The sequence below is a fragment of the Heliangelus exortis genome, chromosome 5 (genome assembly GCF_036169615.1).
Source record: "Heliangelus exortis chromosome 5, bHelExo1.hap1, whole genome shotgun sequence".
NCBI lineage: Eukaryota > Metazoa > Chordata > Aves > Apodiformes > Trochilidae > Heliangelus > Heliangelus exortis.
The window spans coordinates 26424671-26444576 of NC_092426.1; the positions used below are offsets into that span (position 1 = coordinate 26424671).

Consider the following 19906-nt stretch of genomic DNA (forward strand, 5'->3'; position numbering starts at 1 on the left):
ATATGATAAAGGATGGAAACTCGTGTTTTAGACCAGTATACTGGTCTGTCTTCCAGGATTTGCTTGTCATAATAGAGTTTTTTAAAGCAAACTCTTGAGTATACACAATAAGTTCCTGTCTGAATCATGCCCTGGAACAGCTTGTCTCACTACTCTGCCTAAATCCATCATTTAAGTATCTTAGGTATCATGCCTGAAGAAGCTTCAATAACACCACAATCTCTCAATCACACAATAAAGTGCCTGGATATTGGTCTGAACAAGAATAGCCTCAATAAATAAGGCTATTTCGGGGCATCACCTATAAACATGTAATGATTGAGCCCTGTACTCTTTCCACTCTGCTTGCATTACTCAAAACAAAAATGTAGGATATCCTCTAGCTAAAAATATTACTTATAGAAAAGACTGAGTAGAAACTTATTGATCAACCACAATCCTGGACACTGAAAATACCTTTTATTTAGCACATCTATTCAGACAGAGAACCTATTCCACAAATTGGCATACCACAAATGTTGTCAATAGTCCAGAATGAAAAGGGGAAGTTTCTATACATCTGTCAAACTTATATTTTGGAGCTGCATTTGTTAACAAAAATAATGACTAAACAATGATCAGTATTACAGCTGCCTTTTCCCTCTAATCTCAGGAAAAGCTTAGAAAATGTATGGCTATATATAAATCAAAACCTTTTCCAAGGCCCTAGGGGTTTTTATTTCTCCTGAGTAATGAGCTCCATTCCTTCGTCTTTTAAAGATGTGTTTATTAGCATTAATAAAATTTACAATCACATCCATTAAACCATCTTGCTTGGTCATTTTCCAAGCTGCTTGGATGTGTGCTTCAGAGGAGCATAATTTAATGCCTGTATTACCATGTTTTTACTATTGTTTTAATTTCAGCGAAGTATTACATTTAGTTATTTGGATGGCTACCAATAGGAATATATTAGTTCCAAATATTTGTGCCTTTTAACATTGTAATGCTTCCTGTAAAGCTCTGTAGTCTATTTCCATCTATTATTAATATTTAAACCATCACAATTCTATCTTTTTTTAAACTCTTTCAAATGAACTCATTTAATTTGTAAGGTATTTCTTTTGTGATTTTACCAAGTATTTGAGAACATCAGGATTCACTGGAATTAATGTAGCCTTCTGCTGAACCTTTCTCTATTTTCTGTCTCTGTCAATTGTGAAACAAAACTCACAGGTTAGGTTCATCTGGACAGAACTCAAGGTGCACAGACCTTGTTTTTCTTTCTTCTTTATATATCCTTACATAATTTCTGAAGGAGAAATGGTCTTTCAAAATATTAACTCACCAAAAAGTTTTTTATTTTAAAAAAGTATTTTCTTAATTTGAAATCTCCATTGTGGCAGGCAGCTTGCCTCACTGGTTCCACTCTTTCCTCCAAGCCATAAAACATTTTGGGCCCTTTCCTGATAGCATCTTACAGTGTTGAGACAGGCAAAAGCACAGTTAATGACTGCCCAGTCAATGAGCTGGGTTCTTAACCAAGCTGGTTCAGCCCATGCTGTGCATACACTTTTGTGTTTTGGTAGCAATGCTTACCAGTGTTATCCCTCTTCACCATGTTGAGGTTAGTATCTACACATTTATGTGTCTTACAGTTACAGTGTAAATATAGCCCAGGCAGGACTGTTCTGCTGTGACTGACTGTGTAGTCCATGACCTGAGAGAGTAGTGAGTACTACCAAGATGACACTGTCACACTGAACGTGAAAGAAACCTTGGCAGGTCATTCCTTCCATGGAGCTCCTCAGTCAGCATTGACAGCCAAAGCCCCAGGAGACAGCTGACTCAAGGAGTGAGCCAAACATTTTGTGAAATGATAGGTTCATGGACTACAGAAAAAGCATAACATTTGCTGCACTGGTTCAGATCAAATTTCTGTCTAGCCCGGTATCTTACCTCTGCATCAGAAATAACCATTTCTGATGAGGCATGAGACATGGGTATACATACGTTGGGCACACAACATTTCTACTCAGCTTCTACCAATGAGAAGCATTGTGACTTCACCATCTGGAGGTTAAAATTCCTCCTTACCTTTGCTTAGTTTTCACATTTATTTTTTAAACTTCTGTCCACTTATAAATGTCCTACTGTAGTGAATTTGAAATAGAAGTCTTTGTTGTGTGTGAAAGTTTCCTTCTATTTCTTTCAAACCAGGTGACTACTCAATCTTAGGAGAAAAGAATAAGCTGTCATTCCAGGTTCATAAAATATGAGGAGTACTGATAATTAAGAGAGGGTTATTTGTATGGGCAAGGGTTTGCTCAAGCAGTCTTACTATCCACACAAACATGAAAATCCCTAATGGATGAGACTTGTATCATGAGACACATACTAGTCCCATAAGGTAATCCTGCCTGGGAATGGATATGGAGGAAACATGAAAAATGGGTAGATAATAGAGAAGATGCAGTTGTCTCTACATTACATTTTTATAATTTATTTATATCAAACAAAACTACTACCATTATACCAAATGAAAAGCTTGAATAAAGATGTGAAACTTAAAAACTGCAGAGCAATTTCTGGGAACCTATTCAAGTAACAGAGCAGTAATCTATTATTCCTATTGTCTCTGCTATTGCTTGCCTTTAATTTTATCAAATGTTATTTATGTTTTAGCTGGGGTGGAAAAAAAATTCATGTCAGGATATTTTTTCTTTTTTATTACTCTATAAGCCTATCCAGCAACATGTATTTCTCCCCCCACTGAAAAATAATTCCCCTGTCAGTCCTCTGTATTGGAGGGATGTTTTTTTACAGCAGTTGTAATCATATCCATACGGGACATTTCCTGTATCTTAGTATCTGAATCTGCCCCTTTTTTAATGTCTTGAAATCACCACATTCGTGTCATAAAATCATGGCTTCGCCCCAAATCATCACTCTGGATATTCAGCCAAGTGTGGATTTCCTTCAGAATTTCCAGAGAAGGTTAATCAGCAACAGCAAAGCAGAAACTAAATCTGAAGCACCAGGTGTGTATATCTCAGGAAGAGGGGGAGTGGAAGGTGGGCCTGGGCATAGCTGAGCATTGATTTCAGGACCACCCACTCTGCTGAGCCAAAGACAAATATAAATCTAAATCCCATCAGGGAGCAGAGGTATATGCACATTCTCTTTAAACTTGAGTGACCTGAAATTCAGAACATGTTTAGGGGACTTCTGACTTCCTCTGTAACACAGGCTTCAGACTCTCACTGCAGTGATCTGGATTCCTGTAAATGTATCTCGTCCTAACAAAAGCATTTTACCCTAATATTAGGACTTTCAGCAATGAAGAATTCTCTACATGCTAAGGTATCTCTTATTAACCATTAATTATCCTAACTATGAAAAAAGTGTATCTTCTTTCAGTTTTAAAACTTAGGCCAGTAGTGTTCTTGTAACTAAGCTAATTTAGTAATCATGAATTCAAAGGAAAAGGCATTTTAGTCAAATTACAAAGCATTTACACGTGTGGGGACCTGACACTGTGTTACAGTAAAAAATGCTTGGTTTTGAGACAAACTGTGTGACTGTTTAGAGGCATGTTGCAGTATTGCCAATAAAACAATGTAAAGTCCATGGTGTCTGCATTAAAGCAATATTGACTTAGTCTGGAAAGTTTTGGAAAACATTGTTTAAGCTTCAGGTCTGTGTATGCAAGAAGGAAAATGTCTAAGCTTTTTATTAAATAATTCATTACACATAAATGTTGAGTTTCTAACTGGAGATGAACCTTAAGTTTACAAATGACCAGATCAATAATATTGGACCAGGAACACCTCTGTAAGTGTTACCAATTCTCTATGAAAAATATTTCAATCAGGAGAAAACACTACTAGCCACTAGCACAACATTTCTGAAAGTTGACCTTAATTTGTTTTGATTTGGTTTAAAGAGAACAGATATCAGCTGAAGACATCTAAAACACAAAATTAGGAAAATATCTAGAAGACGAGTCATCCTTAAAATTGCTATCCTAGCAATTTTTAAATGTGCAAAAGGGATGAGCTTTAAATATAGATGTATTTCTCAAATTTTAATTTATTTACTATACCTCCTTAGTCTCTTCAGAAAATGCTTGCAGAATATCAGTCTGCCTGGTGTAGTTTCCATTGGCGTCTTGGAGTCCCTGGAGAATGCGCTCCCTCAGAACCAGAACAGAAACACGTAGCTGGTGCCAGAGTAGTTGCACTGTATGGATATCAACTATCACATTGACAGAGTAAGACAGAAGCTTCAGGGAAAACTCCGTCTCTAGCAGAGCATGAATTTGTTCAACATGATCAGATATATCTTCACAAATATCCTGTAACAGAAAAATAAAGTGGATGTTTAGCTACAGGCAGGGTCCTTTCAAAGATCTGCTCTATTTTTACTGTATTTTTTTATTATATGCAGAGTAGATTATTTCAGAGAGGAAAGGTAATGTAATTAATACATTCAGGCTTCTCTATTTATTTATTTTTTTTATTTATGGCACTGCTACAGCAACTGAACCAGCAGCTGTCCTGTTTGGCAGGACTGCTCAGTAAGTGCAGAGACAGCACAGTACAATGAAGAAGTCTGGCACAACAAGATCACATGAATCAGAAGCAGAAAACTAACACTACAAAGTGACATCCTAGAAGGCAGCAATAGGAATAAAAGTGATAAGATTGCTACAAGCAGCCTCCCTCTCTGCTTCTCCCCTCCTCCCCCCCACCTCCACCCCACCCCTGTTAAAATGCAAAGAATCTGATCTGTGCCATCATCAATCAAAATCTTTTGGACAGATTTTATTATTATTTTATTTTTAATTATTATTATTTTATTCTAGAGCCAAGTAGGGCAAAATTCTGGGATAGGCTCAATGTGGATAAGCTATTTCTGAGATCCATTGCTGACTGCTGTGATGAGAGAGCAATAACTTTATACAGAACAACATGGGTGAAGAGGGAGAAAGAGGCAAAGCAGAGAGGCTGTAAACAGTTGTGTCGATAAAGCAGAGAAGAAAATACAAGAAAACACACCAGGTTATAAATACAGGCTTTTGATGTGGTAGTATCCTCCAAATTCAACAACTAATGTTCAAGATTTCTAAACTGTACTGCACACGTGGTAAAATTTTTACAATCTCATCTCAGTTTTCTTTTCTTTCATCTTTTGTGAAAGGATAAATCACTAGACTAAAGAATATTTAGGTATTTGCTATGTGGTGAACAACACTGCTTTATAATAACCCTGAAAACTTTTCTTTTAAATCATGTTATAAACAAGTAAGGAAATGTGATTAAAATACTGAAAAAATATATCAGTAACACATGCAAGGTTTTTTCTTTACATCTGTGGCATATATTTAAAGGTGGCTTAATCGCATATTTTAAATCTGACACTAATTTACTTCAAAGAACATAAACACCTTAATAAATGTAACTTTTAGGTAAAGGGTAGTATATGCACAACATCAATAAAAAAGGGAATAAACTACATCATCTTGGAGTCCTCTCAAATTTGCTATCAAAACAATTCTATTAGACAACAAAAATGAAACCTTATACGAGATGATACTATAGCAGTTTTGTACAGCAGCAGAAAACCAAGAAAATCAGTAAAGCAATTTCGAAAGTGAATAATACAATACAGTATTTTTTATCAAATCAGATTTAACATCAGATTTAACATCTTCAGTCTGAAAATTAAGGCCAATTACTGAATATGTAATTATTATATGTTACAAATTAAACCAAAATCAAACCCCTGCATAATATTAAATGATTTCAGTATAACAGGCAGCACAACATTAGCCCTTGAGAAACAACTGGTTGAGTACTATCAGTAGTTATTTTAATAAAGTACTGACAGCTAAATACAGTCCCCTGCAGAAGTGGCTCTCAGAAATGCCAGAGACGAGCACAAGATGTTGGGGTTTCAATGAGCAGAGTTTTGGGGCTGTTTTGAGAGGCAGCATCCCCTAAGGCCCCTTATTGTGACAATCAACCTCTGTATTTGCCAGTGAAAACCACAGAGCCTCCCCTGGCAATATGTAGGGCTTCAAGTGTTCAGGGCTTCAAATGTCCACACACTTCCAGGTGACCAAATGGACACTCTAGTTACCAGCTTAGTGGGCTAATCTAATTCTACATGCACACAAACAAAACTAAAATGCTCAGAATATATTTCCCAAGTTTTGGAGAAGTTTACTGTTATTTATTTATCTAACTACAACTGACTGAAAAGCACAGCCATATTTCTACATTATTTCAAATAATGTACTTTTAGTGAATTGGTTTGCCTGAATTTGCATTCACTTCTCTGGTGTTGTACAAGTCTTTTTTCTTTTGTCCAAAAAGCAGTTTCATTTCCATTTCAGGGATTTAACAACACGCTCTTTCCCTGTAATTGTGCAGATAAGACTCGATCTATAGAAAAAAACTTGACATATCTACAATTAGACTACTCTTGTGAATGAGCTTGAGTTTCTGTCAACTTGCACAGCAAGTTTTCATCATTTTCCACCTTCACCAACACAGTTACATGCTGGATTCAACTGCTAAAAGAATTCTCAGATAGGCTGCAAACATGAAGCCATAAGAAGAAAGTATTAACAATGAGCAGGTATCTTCTGACGATTGCTAGATAATGCACTGAAAATATTGGGTAATGAATCTAGATAATACTTTAAATTCAGAGTTCCAACCCACAGTTCAAACAAGTTTTCTCTTGAGCTTCTGTGAGGCTGGCTGCCAAAGGATCTCAAATTTCTGAAGTAGGCAAACTTTCCACAACAATACAGAAAATTTTGCACTGAAATGCAAATCTCAGTACCAATAAGGGTCTGGAAAACACACATATCCAAGGACATATAACAATCCATATAAAATTTACCAGTATAAGTTATTAATTTTCCTCCAATATCAAAGTCTGAAGTACTTACAGACTACTGAAAGCAAAGCAACAGGCAAATGCTTTAGGTACTAACAAGATAATCAACCGCTCTTGGCAGTTTCAGAAACATGGAGAGAACGTAGGGCTGGCCTGGTCCACATCCAAGTAAAGGTCACATACTCTGTTCTTAACATAAGACTACCATCTTTCCCAGAGAGAAACAAAGTACCAGCTCTTAAAGGATTTAAGTTTTAGAAGGGTGGGTGGCCAGAAGACTGGAAGTTGTTTTTCTGAGTGGTTGAATGAGCCAGGAAGGAAATGAAGTCCTTACATGCCTTCTCACAATATATAAACTCTGAGCTCCATTTTGTCATCTTATCATCCGCCCTCTCTTCCTTCTGGCCCAGAATTAGTACAGCATTGAACTGCCACTACTGGAGTCTCATCTTTACTTTCATGGGACAATAGAAGAGAGTTTTTCCTTTGCTGATAAATATGTTCAGCCACGTGTTGTGGCTTTTTAAAATTTCATATTAGATGAAAATCTGATCAAACCATTCAGGAAGTCCAATATACTTTGCAGCAGGGCCAGGCCTACATTTGAAGTGAATTAACTCCCCCATGTCCAGAAGTCCCTGACAAATGTCTACAGTGCACACATGAGTTCACTATATCCAGTTCCATATTACAGATACACTGTGTGGGACACCTGCACAGGCACTCTCAGCCTGAAGATGGACAAGAGTGGGGCTGGATTCACTGTGTGCTTACAGAGCTGTAGCATCAGTGCCACAACCTTACTGCAAAGTCCCTTGTAGATGATACAGCAAAACCAGCAGAGCATTGTCACATGCCCTTTTTACATTTTGTATTCATAAATAAGGAACAGCAGTATCACAAGATAGTACCTAAATGCTGTGATGAGTGCCAGCTGCTCTTAACAAAAGTGGCCAGTAAATAAAATAATCCATTTACTTTTCAGTAATAGAATAAGCATTTGTCTATTGGCATCTATTTCTAAATATGCATAATTCCAGCATAACAGCTATAATATACAAGCCTGGAAATACAAGCATAGAAATTCTTCCTAATTTTATCAGTGTACAGTTTCATTCCAGAAGCTATTGCAGCATGATTTTAAGAAAGCACCATTTCGTAAACAACTGTTGGCAACCATTGATCTCAAACATTCAATAGGTATTTTTATTTTTAAACAGGTCCACAGTGATGTTAAGGTAGGGATTTTTTCATCCTTGCATGGGCTATCCTGTAGCAATGACTGTGGAATTTCTTAGGCTACAGGAGTTGCATCCATTTGGCTGCCAACTGCCTGTTTCACTCAGTCCTCCAGACAGCTGATCCTGTTACTTGCAGCTGCTGAATCCATCAGCCTGCCCATAGCCCTCCTAAACAACTAAAATAGTCTGAACTGCAAACACTGCAGTAGACAAAGAAAAAGCACATAAACAAACCCTCAAGAGTCAATGACAATAAAGCTTTGATGTTGACTTTAAAAACCATTTTTCTCTGCTCTTCAAGAAATTCTGTTAAGATGGACATAAAACTACTAGAAAGATGAAAGGTTTGTAATAAATTACTTTAGAGTTAACAGCAGTGACTGAGAAGCTATACTGCATATTTGTTTGATATGGCAGTGAAATCTCTGTTGGTAAATCAGCTATTGAGTCTTATAACTACTGTACATGCAGTAGAGTATAAATAAAATGTCTAGGCATTTGGTCTTGCCTTTTAAGTGCAATTTAATTAATCAGAAGACAAATATTCCAATCAGAATGTACAAATTCTTTGCTTCAGGAAAAAAATTAGAATATCTGCCAAAGAATTTCCAGATTAATTTTTTAAATGTACTTGAAAATTATGAATTAAACGCACTCTCTGCACCACCCTTTTCTGATCATGCAGAAAGAGCACAAAAGAGGCTTTTTATTGCTAAAAAATATTTACAGTTTTCAGATATATATTTATCCTTTAAAATGCACTCTGACTTCTCAGTGAGAAATAGTTTTTCATCTCTACCTGCATGTACATCCAAAGAGTGTTATAATAAAGACAGAATTGTTCTCTTCTACTATGGATTATCAGTTACATTTTAAGAGAAAACACTTTTTTTTGCAGCTGTTTTTAGGAAAATGATTAAGTCAAAGAAAATTACCATACATGAAAAATCCAAAGTTTGACTAAGCAGCATCAACTGCCACGGAAAGCTCTGGAATCACTGGGGGTCACCAGTTCGTCAGGAAGTGAGTTAAAGCACTGAAGTACTTCAGCTGATAGCACTGTGGCATTCGGTGGCTTGGGGAATGAATACATTTTACTCGGTCAAGAGAACAAAGTGCAGCAGGAAAACATTGACCAGGCGGTCTCTAAGATCACTGACCTTGCCTGCCTCTGACACTGACAGCTTGGAAATATGCTCATCTTTAAGTAAGCTTCTCTGCTCTTTCACCTCTTTGGATGCTTCAACCTTTTTCAGCAGTTGGGTTTTATTCTTATGCATTTATTTCATTACAAGTGACTGACATTGTAATAATCGCAAAGTTCCAGTTAGTAATCTCTATTTTACCTTATTCTAAAATGGTCAGAAATTTCTTGGAATGTGAAAAAGTGGTGAAGTTTTCCGTGTAGAACAATATATTTAGCTTTTTCCTTTTCTTTTTCTTTAAGAGAGCCTTGTTTTCAAACAAATTTCTCCAAAGGATATTTTCAGGACAGGAGCCCAACTGCCTTTACACACTTTCAAGAAAAGCCGGTCCGCTTTCCATTGTGTAAAAATTGCTATTATGAAATTCTAAAAAAAAAAAAAAAATTTGAAATATATAAATATATCAACATCCAGCCCGGTAAAATCTGAGTAGGCATGTTTCTAATGTATTCTGTTATCTCAGGGACCAGTAAGTTACATTCCTCTAGCACAAAATAATGTGAAATAGATGCCAAACCAGCAGTTATTTAATACAGTTGCTATAATATCAATAGTTTGGCTGGATTGTAACAGTCGTGGAGCTGCTGCTCTGTAAAAATTTATTGGTGGTTTATGTGATGTGTTTCATTAGAATGTTTCTTGTGCAAGTATACTGGTTGGCTGGCAATCTGCAAGGTAAGTAAGCAAGAAGAAAGGGAAAAGGGAGTAGGGTATGATACCACTCCCTAAGCACTTCAGGCTGTTAAGTAACAATGCCTGAAATGCTCACTGTGAAGCTCCTGTCTCAGGATTCCAGCAACTTGCATTTGTTTTGCCATGTGGGCCATAGCTGAGGCCAAAGGATCAAACATTCTGGGAAGAAACAAAAGGATCCTTTTGCCCAGAAGCTGGGCAGTTGTTGCTGGGAGCCATTCCAGCTCACTCCCAGGACCAGCTGCAGTGCTCTGCAAACACAAGCCAGCCAATACCTTTTCTGCAGGAGGGAATGGCTGCAGAGGAGACTGCTTTTAAACATTTTCCCTATTTAGTTTAATCAGTACTTTAATGCAAAAAGACTTTCTAGTCACAGCATTCACCATAGGGCAGAACTTAAAAGTTCACCCAGGAAGCTTCACATAAGTGATGAACAAAACCACTCTACTATTAACCAGATGGAACTGGGGAACCACAGAAGTTGTGACTGTAAAATGAAGCATCCCAGAACTGTACTGAAAGAGTATCCTGTAAACTAATCTGGGCTAGCCACTTCTGGGATATTCCTGACATCAGTAAGATTGATACATGAATTTTTTGTAATAAACCACATATACAAACTGAATATTGGTACTAATTTGGTGTTGGAATTGATATGACATCTGCAGCTAAACGCTGCTTTCGTCTTCCTAAACATCCACTCGTTCCATTGTGTAATGTACATAAAGATAAAACTTGAAAACTCTCTAAAATCTTCAGAATAAGAAATACATTCTTGCACACCCCATCCATGGCCAAGCCCACAATTTTCTGACACTACCCACTGAACTTGTCACCGTGCAACACAACTTTTCAATTATCTTACTTTGGCAAATTAAAGCATACTGATTTTTATAAAGGCCTAACTTTCTAACTTAAAAAAAAAAAAAAAAAAAGTTTGTAAAAATATATAAAACATGGTAGACAGTTTTACTTGTGGTCACTGAAATCTGGTTTCCTACTGTCCCCTGGAAGATGTTTCACAGGAACTCTACAGCAGTTCTTCATGCAAGAAGATAATGCACTGAACTGTGTACTACAGTAAGCAAGTTTTGATTCTAGCTACTTCTGACAAAAAAAGGAAAAAGACCAAAACTCAAAAGTGTATGAAAACCTAGTCAAGGAAGTGGTAGTAGAGGCAAATTTTGAAAAATAATAAGCATTTTTCAAATACCTGCAAAATGAATTATGATCACAATATATATTATCCTGCACTGATTATTTAAAATCATTAAAAATGAGAAAAAATCATGAGGTAGCTTGATACTAAATGGATTCATCATGTACTATCTATTTATATCTAATGAAATGGAAGAGTGGAGACTTATTAAAACATCCTTCATATTCCTTACAGTTCTCTCCACAACACTGTCCTTTTTCTGCAATAATTGAAGTACATAGGATGTATTTTGCAGCTGTCTAGGTAACTACCTTTGCTTCTTATTTTTTCACTCTCTTTCCTCAGTACCTTTTTGAATTCTGCAAGCCATATCTATACTAAATGAAAGTTAAAAGCATTTCTATAAAGTCCAAATTACCACAAACAAATGAGAATGGAAATGGAAGGATGGTTTACTCATGGTGAACAAATATAATCTGCTGTAGTTAAAACAACCAGTTCTTGGTAGCCTGCCCAGGACTAGGCTGGTTTTGATCTCAGGATAGAGCACAGTTAACTGGCTATGGGGAAACTCCCGCTAACATTTCATTCAAGACATACAAAAATTGAATTTTATAAACAATCATGTCGGCCTCATGAAGGAGCAGAAAGAACACCACTCCTATTATTAGATCAGAACTTTCATAATTTGATCTACAATATAAAATAACTGTCAGAATTCAGTGCTAATGCACCAGGAGTTCAGTAATTTTCCAGCAAAATGGTTATCCTCTTGAACACAGTGAGTGTTCAAAGCTTTGTGCAGCCAAATTATTACTCTGATAGCTCAGTTTCAGGGCCTTAGGTTCTTCATTGTCTGATCTCTGTTTTCTGATGAGCCAATTTTTAATGTAAGAAAGTAGGTGCATTTCTCAAAGGATTTTTCAGTTTATAGACTTCTTCAGAAAGACCTGTTCTTATTAAACTCAACAGAATTAATTAGGGTCATCAGCTGCTCCTGAAGAGTGTAGATGAAAGAAAATCTATTGGAGAAAAGGTCTCATTCTTGAAATACTGGTGTTTCAAACAACAAACCCCAAATAAATAGCGAAGTTTTTCAGGCAAAATGAACTACTGAAATGTAAGAAAAAGTCAGTTGAAGGGCAACCTTAGGGGTTTGGTGCGAAGTCAAAGATGACTCCTCATAGAGGTATGGTCAATGCTTCAACTTTATTGCACACAAGTTTGGTTTATACACTGTTTCAGCTGTCCACACCCCCTGCAGCACACTCCAAAACAACCCACTTTTGGTCACCCAATGCTGTTCACACGCAGCAAAAGCGAATCCTATTGGTGCAGGGGTGGGAGCCACTTGTTTTTCACTTCGTGCCTCCTCTTAATCCAGCATCAAGGACAGGGTGTCCTTGTCACTCTGACCAGCCTCAAACATGGGGTTGTGCATACAAGCATGCTGCAACACAGCATGCCCCTGCCTTTCAAGCCATTCCTCTACAGTCAGCCCTTCTGTACAGACATGGAGAACAAGAAAAAAATTTTAATCAAAATGTTCTTACTTGCTCAAGCCAAAGCATGCTAACCTCACTCACTCTCTTGGACTAAAGCTTAACAGAATTTGAGGAAGGATTAGGAAGGATGACTGTTTACTCTCATGTCAAATGCTCAATATGGTGACTGTGCTCTCCTTTCTTTGCTGAAACAGGTCAGAAGAACTACCATCTGTGCCAAGTTTTCTGTAATGAAAATTGAAACCATAATAGGAAGCTTTCAAGGTAAGTGGTTGGTTTATATTAGTGGAGTGAAGCCTCCAAGAGCTTCTGTGACAAGTTTTTAAAATCACTTTCCACTAATCATTGTTAAGGACAGCAAAAAGGACAAACTGTCTTGTTGTTCATCATCAGACTTTGCTTTTTTAGCACTGTTTTGCATTTTTATGTTGTTCAATCAAAGCTAACATTTAATGAATGAATGTTTATGGGCATTGCTGAGATATTTTGCTTGGTTCAGAAATATGGAAAAGAAGCCTTACAGTCTATCTTGCTTGCTGCTTGCTGTTTGTGACCTTCCTGCCCTCTCCCCAGATGGAGAAGTGTTCAGAGGCAGCTGGAAAGCTCTGGTAGATCCTCCAGTGAGTTAGTAACAATTACAAAGCACTCCAAGCATGTGGAGGCACTTCCAGTATTCTGAAACAGCTACCACCTACCCATCATACCAGGAGACCTTTTCCCACTGGATATTACTTATTCTTTTATAAAAGTTAGGGTTAGAATATCTATCAGTTCTAGTTAAAAATCAATCACACACACACACACAAAAAAACCTCCTAGAGTTTGTTATATACATAAAGAACAATTTCTAGCAATTAGAAAGGTTAAGTTGGTATTTTGTGAAGTTAAAAGTCTTCAGTGAATGAAGAAATAAGAGGAAATTCTAGGAAAAAAAAAGAATACTGAAACTTAAAGGCATCTAATAAAATGCTCAAGATTTTTATTCTAGTTTCACTTCTAAAAGTGCACATGGCATTTCTTGATTTAGCTATGGAAAGAGCCCTTCTAGAGGGCAAATCAAACCCCTTATTATGATTCCTAATGAAAAAATACGTTAGAAATGATTCCTAATGGGTTTGTGACAGGTAAAACACAGGTGACAGAGAATTTTCCTGTGTTTTTCAGGTTCAATATAGTAAAGATTAAAACTAAACAAAAAACCTAACTTAGATGCACAGAAGGAAGAATATAGTAGGTTTTTTTGCAGGATTTTTGAGAAGAAATGCAATGGAGACAAAAACAAAAAATCTGAAATTATGGGACTGACAGGACATCTAAAGCTAATTGAATCATCCAAACTACTTTAACTGGCTTTGGCAAGTATCAAAACACTGACATGAGAATCTACATATAAAAACGATTAACAACCATTACTAGTACTGGTTTGCACTGACTATTTCCAAACATCACTGTCATTCTGCAGGTACCTCTTGGTTAATATAGAAGTATTTGTAAATGTGCATGGTTTCTTATTTTCAAACAAAATCATGTCCACAATATCCTTCATTTTTTGATTTAGATGTATAAATAGTAGAGTGATCAAAACTCAGATTTTATACCATATCTGCAATATTTTAATCACAAATATTTTTAACATAATCTAGTAAAAATTGCCATATCCAACAGACACAATGAAGCACTTATTTCCAATTTAATTAGCTCTGAGGAACATAAAATTGTTTTAATAATAGATGCTAGTTCTGCCTGCTTATAAGAATCAGAATGCCAGTCATTATAATTTTAATACTGTATTTAGAGCTAAATATTTAATTTTATAATTAGACACATTGTAGAAAGAATTTGTAATTTAAATTAGAAATGTGTTACGAGACCGTAGATCATATTCCGACAGCATTTGAATGTATAGCATATTCCAAAGTGACAATTCTGAGAAGCCAGCTTGTGGTCTAGCAGGATGATTTTCCTAATAGTTCCAGGTTTGGCCTTACAACAGACCTTTCCAGTATAAATCACTGACAGGTTGAGTGGCTGTTAAGATGTTGCTGCTGCTTAATAAAGTCCTCATGCACTACACTGTAGTACTGAAGTACCTTGAAAGAAGCAGGAAATGAGCAGTGCTCATTTAAATATTTATGCATTTGTATATACACATGTGAATACTTATGCAAATACATTTATTAGATATTGCTAACTGCAATAAGATCCTTGATGTATAAATCATTTTACAGTCAGCATTGTTCTCATCTTTGAGAAAGCAATACAGCATGACCTGTGTTTTCAGTGGAGACATATGGTTTCCTGTGCTGACAGAGAAAAGAATGGGTTTCTCTATCAACAGGTTGCTTTTCTTTATATGTCAGTTTATTTTCTAGCTGTACAGAGATAAGTTATAAATTACCTCTGTCTAGACTAGTTTTCAGCAATGTGTGTAACTCAGCACGGTGCAAGCACAGTGAGAAAAAAAAGTTTGTTTCCATGCCTGGGCTTGCAAACTCACCCTTTGAAATTCAATAGCTGAACTTGTGTGTGGGGAAGTTAATGAACCTGAGTGACATCAGGTTTCAAATGTGTATTTGTGTATTTTATTTGCTTGCAGATATTTTTACTTCCTGCAAAAATAGTAATCGACAGTTTCACCTTGAAATGAATGCCCAATTTAAACAAAGCCAAATCTTTCTCAGCTAATCAGATTCACAAGAATCTGTGGCAGCCAGTAGTGCAAACAAAGGAGAAGGAAAGGTAAGAAGTACAGCAAATTACAAGTGTTCCTATTTCCCTATTCCTTTTGGTACAACTGAGCTGGGTCTGCAAAGCCTGAGCTTTGCTCACAAGCATTCCTCTGTGATGAAGTGGCTGTGCTGCTGCTGGACTGGATGTGACCCTGGAAATACAGTAAATGTGCTCCCCTAGTGTCATGCTTGAGCTCATATCCCTGCCAAAACCTGACTCACTCTGACTAGCAGAGGTAGCTGGGCTAAGTCTCCACCTCTTACACAGGTAATATAAAATGTTCATGGGCAATGAGGGAATAACTAACTCTGGTAGGTTAAAAACAGTGTTACTCTATGACTATCTTGGGAAGGAAAATAACTTGCAGTAGTTCTGACCACAAAGCCATGATTTCTGGTGTGGGATTGATAACAACACACCCAACTACCAAGTTAACTAATAACTAATAACTAATAACAACTAACCCCCATACACCCTGAAAGTCTTTATTACTAGGGCATTCTGTACTTTTATATTTTCAACATGTTTCAACCATAAATATAATTCTACTCAGATCACCTTTGACCAAAACATGAAAATAAGCTATAGAAAAAGAAATAACTGCAGCAGTTTTGTCTTTTGACAAACCATAGCAAGATACCAGCCAATCCTGGCATAATAAGTGGCAAGTGGCAGGTTAGAATAAAATGGGAGGAGAATTGGTTATTTAAATAATCTATTAATTTTTAGTACGCTTTCAAATATTGAGATCTTTTCACAGAGACTTTTTCAGCACTTCAGCAAGAGTTTTGTAAGAAAGTCACACTGAGCAAATAGAAAACTTGGTCAGATGAGAAAATCTGAAACACTACTGACAACAGCAAGTCTGTCAAGCGTCTTACATGTATATATATATATATATATATATATATATATATTTATATCTCCTCTACATCCGTTCTCTTAAAATTCTAGTACTGCCTATAATGCCATATCCTGTCTTCCAAAAATACATTAACCAAACACTAATATGTTAAGTATTATGAATCCTCTTGCCCATTACTATAAATTAACTTCAAAGAAGAAGACATCCTAAGACCCATACTGGCTGCTTAGCACTCTTAATAAAGGACCGTGGAGGCCATAGCTCATAATGAACAGAAGAGTATCTCACTCTGAGATTAAATAATGAGTAAGAAGGTTGACAAAGTTGCCCACTGCAATGACCCTTTCCCAAAATATTAGCCATATATCCTATTGAAGCCCACGGTGTCAGGAATTTCTAAAATCTACCATTAGTGTTTGTATTTCGTTATGTCTTCTACAGTTTCAGGTGGGATTAGGAGCATTCAAAACAATTTAAAAATCTCTTTGGAATATATTTTCAATTTGAATATATAGAAAATATAGCATGAAAACTCTGTTTTGCAGACCTAAAATAAAATTCAGGTAATAATCAAAACTGAATTTGACTGCACACTTGCTGATTTTGCCTCTGAGGTGAGCATACCACAAAAATGAAGTTAACTAGCAAAAATATCAATTTCTAAGAAATTCTCTTAATTTATTAGTACAGGCAATAGTTATGGGAAAGGTAAAAGTGAGCTACACCAGCTCAGTTTATCCAGTTCAAGGGAATCATACATACATTAAACATAAAGCCAACTTGAACAAGAAAGTATCAACATAGATTAAACAAAACAGAAAGTATCACTACAGATGTGAGACAAAGATGTTGAGACAACAAAGGGATTGAGAAAACAAATGAGAAAAAAGAAAGCCCTAGTTGCCATAGGAAGTAATTTGCACACAGGGAGATTACTCTCCAGCATGAACCCAAGGAGTGCTTAATGGGGATAAACAGCACATTCACTTCAGAACCACACTCTCAACCCAAACTAAAATAGTAATATAGAAAAATCCAAGGAAGAGCAAAAAGATCTTTCTAGTTCTTTTTATATGGAGCACAGAGAATTCAGACCCCGACTTTACCGATACATTTCAGTATCTGAAAATGCATTCAGGAAAGGATATAATAATCACTATCATATTTATGCACCTACTACATTTAGTCTAGTGCTAAGTACAGATACTTAGAGCAGAATTTTGCACTCCACGATGCTCCTGAGCTTTGAATGAAACTCATTAACAGCACTTTGGGGAAGAATACAGCAAAGAGTGACATTACAGATGATGTTCCTGACTTGCTTAGCCAGCAAAGTCTAAGTAAGAGTAATTGGCCATTGATGTACAGGCAGCTGAAGAGCAAAACTAAAAACCTTTTAAAAAGAAATGCAAAATTCCTGCCCAAATCACAGATATAACTGCTGCCATAATCTATAGCTGATTTTCTATTCTCTTGGCACCTTGTGAAAACTGTACATCAGTCAGTAATTTTCAATCCAGTGCCAACTTTTGTTTCAGGAATGTCAAAAGATTTTATTGTCCTAATTCAGTGCAAGTCTTTGAAGAAAACCAAAAATTTCTGAACTTCTCCTGTAGTTACAATTTCAAATGTATGAATAACTTGCAGAACTTTTTGAGCAGTCTGAGCATATTCCTCAGGATAATGCACACATAAAACTGTGAGCTGAGAACAAAAATAAAATTAAGAGCCTTAGGAAAAGTGACAGCATATAAAGTACTTTTTAAATTGTGATCTAATTTAATGAAATTGTGGTAAGCATCAGAATTCACTGTTCATTCAATGTTCATATTTTACATTCATTCTCCCAATGAAGAGCTACAGAATTCATTAAGTTACTAATAATTATATCTAGTAAAAACTAGATATAATGAAGTCCCATTATTTCCATTACTTATATTACTTTCAGTTTGTTGGATTCCTGAGCCTTTACTAAACACATCTCCTTACAATATGGGTCAAAGTTTTAGCCAAAGTAATGTAATTATAATCTTACAGTGTCTATTTCTAATTATACAGTGACCTATAAAAAGTTAGCTGAGTAATGTCTCCGGGAATAGAGAAGATTGAGCATTAAGTTTCATCTCCACACACAGACAAAAAAAAGCTATAATCTTTCCACAAAAAATGGAACTAAGAACCCTACACATGACAAACATTTTTGTACCTTCAGAAGTAAGAGATTTAAATTTCTTAAGTCTAAAACTGCGCTTGCAGAAAACTTTACATTACGTAGAAGAGGGAGTGAAAAAGACTGAACAAGGTTTTCTCAGTATTCAGAAATCCATGGGGGAAAAGATATGTGAATTTTGCAAGTTACATTTACAGTGAATAGGAAATGCAATTTATTATTTTAAACTATACATATTTAGGTCATGCATTACTTCTAAAGAAACTGAAAAGCAGCTTTTTCTTTGTATTGGTAGAAAAGATTTGCAAACACTGGTAACTTATTGCTTTAGAAATTTCTAACATTTTGTAAAATATTTAACTTCTGCTGTGTCTTACCTTATTTACACTGGAAGGAGAGTTTTCAGGTGTCAGCTTTGCAAAAAAAAAGACTGTCCCATTTCTTTCCCTCAGCTAAAGGAATTAAATGCAAGCAGCAATTCAGAAAAAAAGAGTCTGTTTAAAAGACAAACAAGTAAGCCTTAGATGATCTGTGACCTGTTTCTTCTTCAGCACAGAGTCAACAGCTTTTGTTTTGCATGAAATATAGCAAACAATCTGCTGCCTCTACCTGTGTTATTGTGCAGATCAAGTTTAGGCCTGTCTGCTCTTCCCTTGCACGTTCTGAAATACAGTAGTGATTTCTCAGCATTCAGATCTGCTGTACAGCAGCTAACTGAAATTTCAGCCGACACTTGTAGACTTGCAATTAGCAAGGTTATTTTAAGCACTGACCTAAGTTCCAACAGAATGTTTATGGCAATATGACAGGAAGGACTCTAGTATAGTATCAGTCACTTGGTAACCCTATAAAGCTGATCCTGGAGAGGAGAGACCCTCTAATTCATGGCATAAAGGTAAATATCTGACACGCAATTTACTTTGCTTTTAATTTTTAAGCTTCAAATGGAATGGAAATATTTACTGGGTTAATATTAGGAAGCTTAGAATTTATTTTAGGACCTGGTAGATCACATGCTTGGAACAAATGTATTAATAGGAAGCTATGACTTCCCCAATGGAGTGATTCATCACTTACAAAACAGAGACTGTTACTTTTGTGATGTTCACATTTGTAACAATTGGGAGAAGAAAATCACTTAGGGAGCTGACCTTGTTACAGCTGGACTCCCTAACACCACCTTACGTTATTCCTCAGTTATCTTGAAAAGGGCTCCCTCTCCTGTGCAGCCCTTTGGTAACCCTCGCTCGCCCTGGATTCCTTCTGAATTCTCTGGCTGGCTGGCTGGCTATTTCAGAGACGTGTGGAAAGGCTCAGTCATCCCTCCACACCCTCCTTAGTTCTTCATTCCCATTCCTCCCCCTTCCTTTCTTCTTTTTCGTTCCTGGATCAGCTTTCTTGTTCCCACCCATCCTCATGCTTCCAATAGCATCCAACCTCACAGATG

At 36.4% G+C, this 19906-nt stretch overlaps 1 protein-coding gene across 3 annotated transcripts in view; it reads right to left on the minus strand.

The window, feature by feature from the left end:
* AKAP6 (A-kinase anchoring protein 6) overlaps positions 1-19906 on the minus strand; it is a 274685-nt gene that overhangs the window by 180404 nt on the left and 74375 nt on the right. For all 3 annotated transcript variants that reach the window (XM_071746158.1, XM_071746157.1, XM_071746156.1), the window contains exon 3: positions 4085-4336. In XM_071746158.1, coding sequence (XP_071602259.1) covers positions 4085-4336 — 252 coding nt within the window. The remainder of the gene's footprint in view (positions 1-4084; positions 4337-19906) is intronic.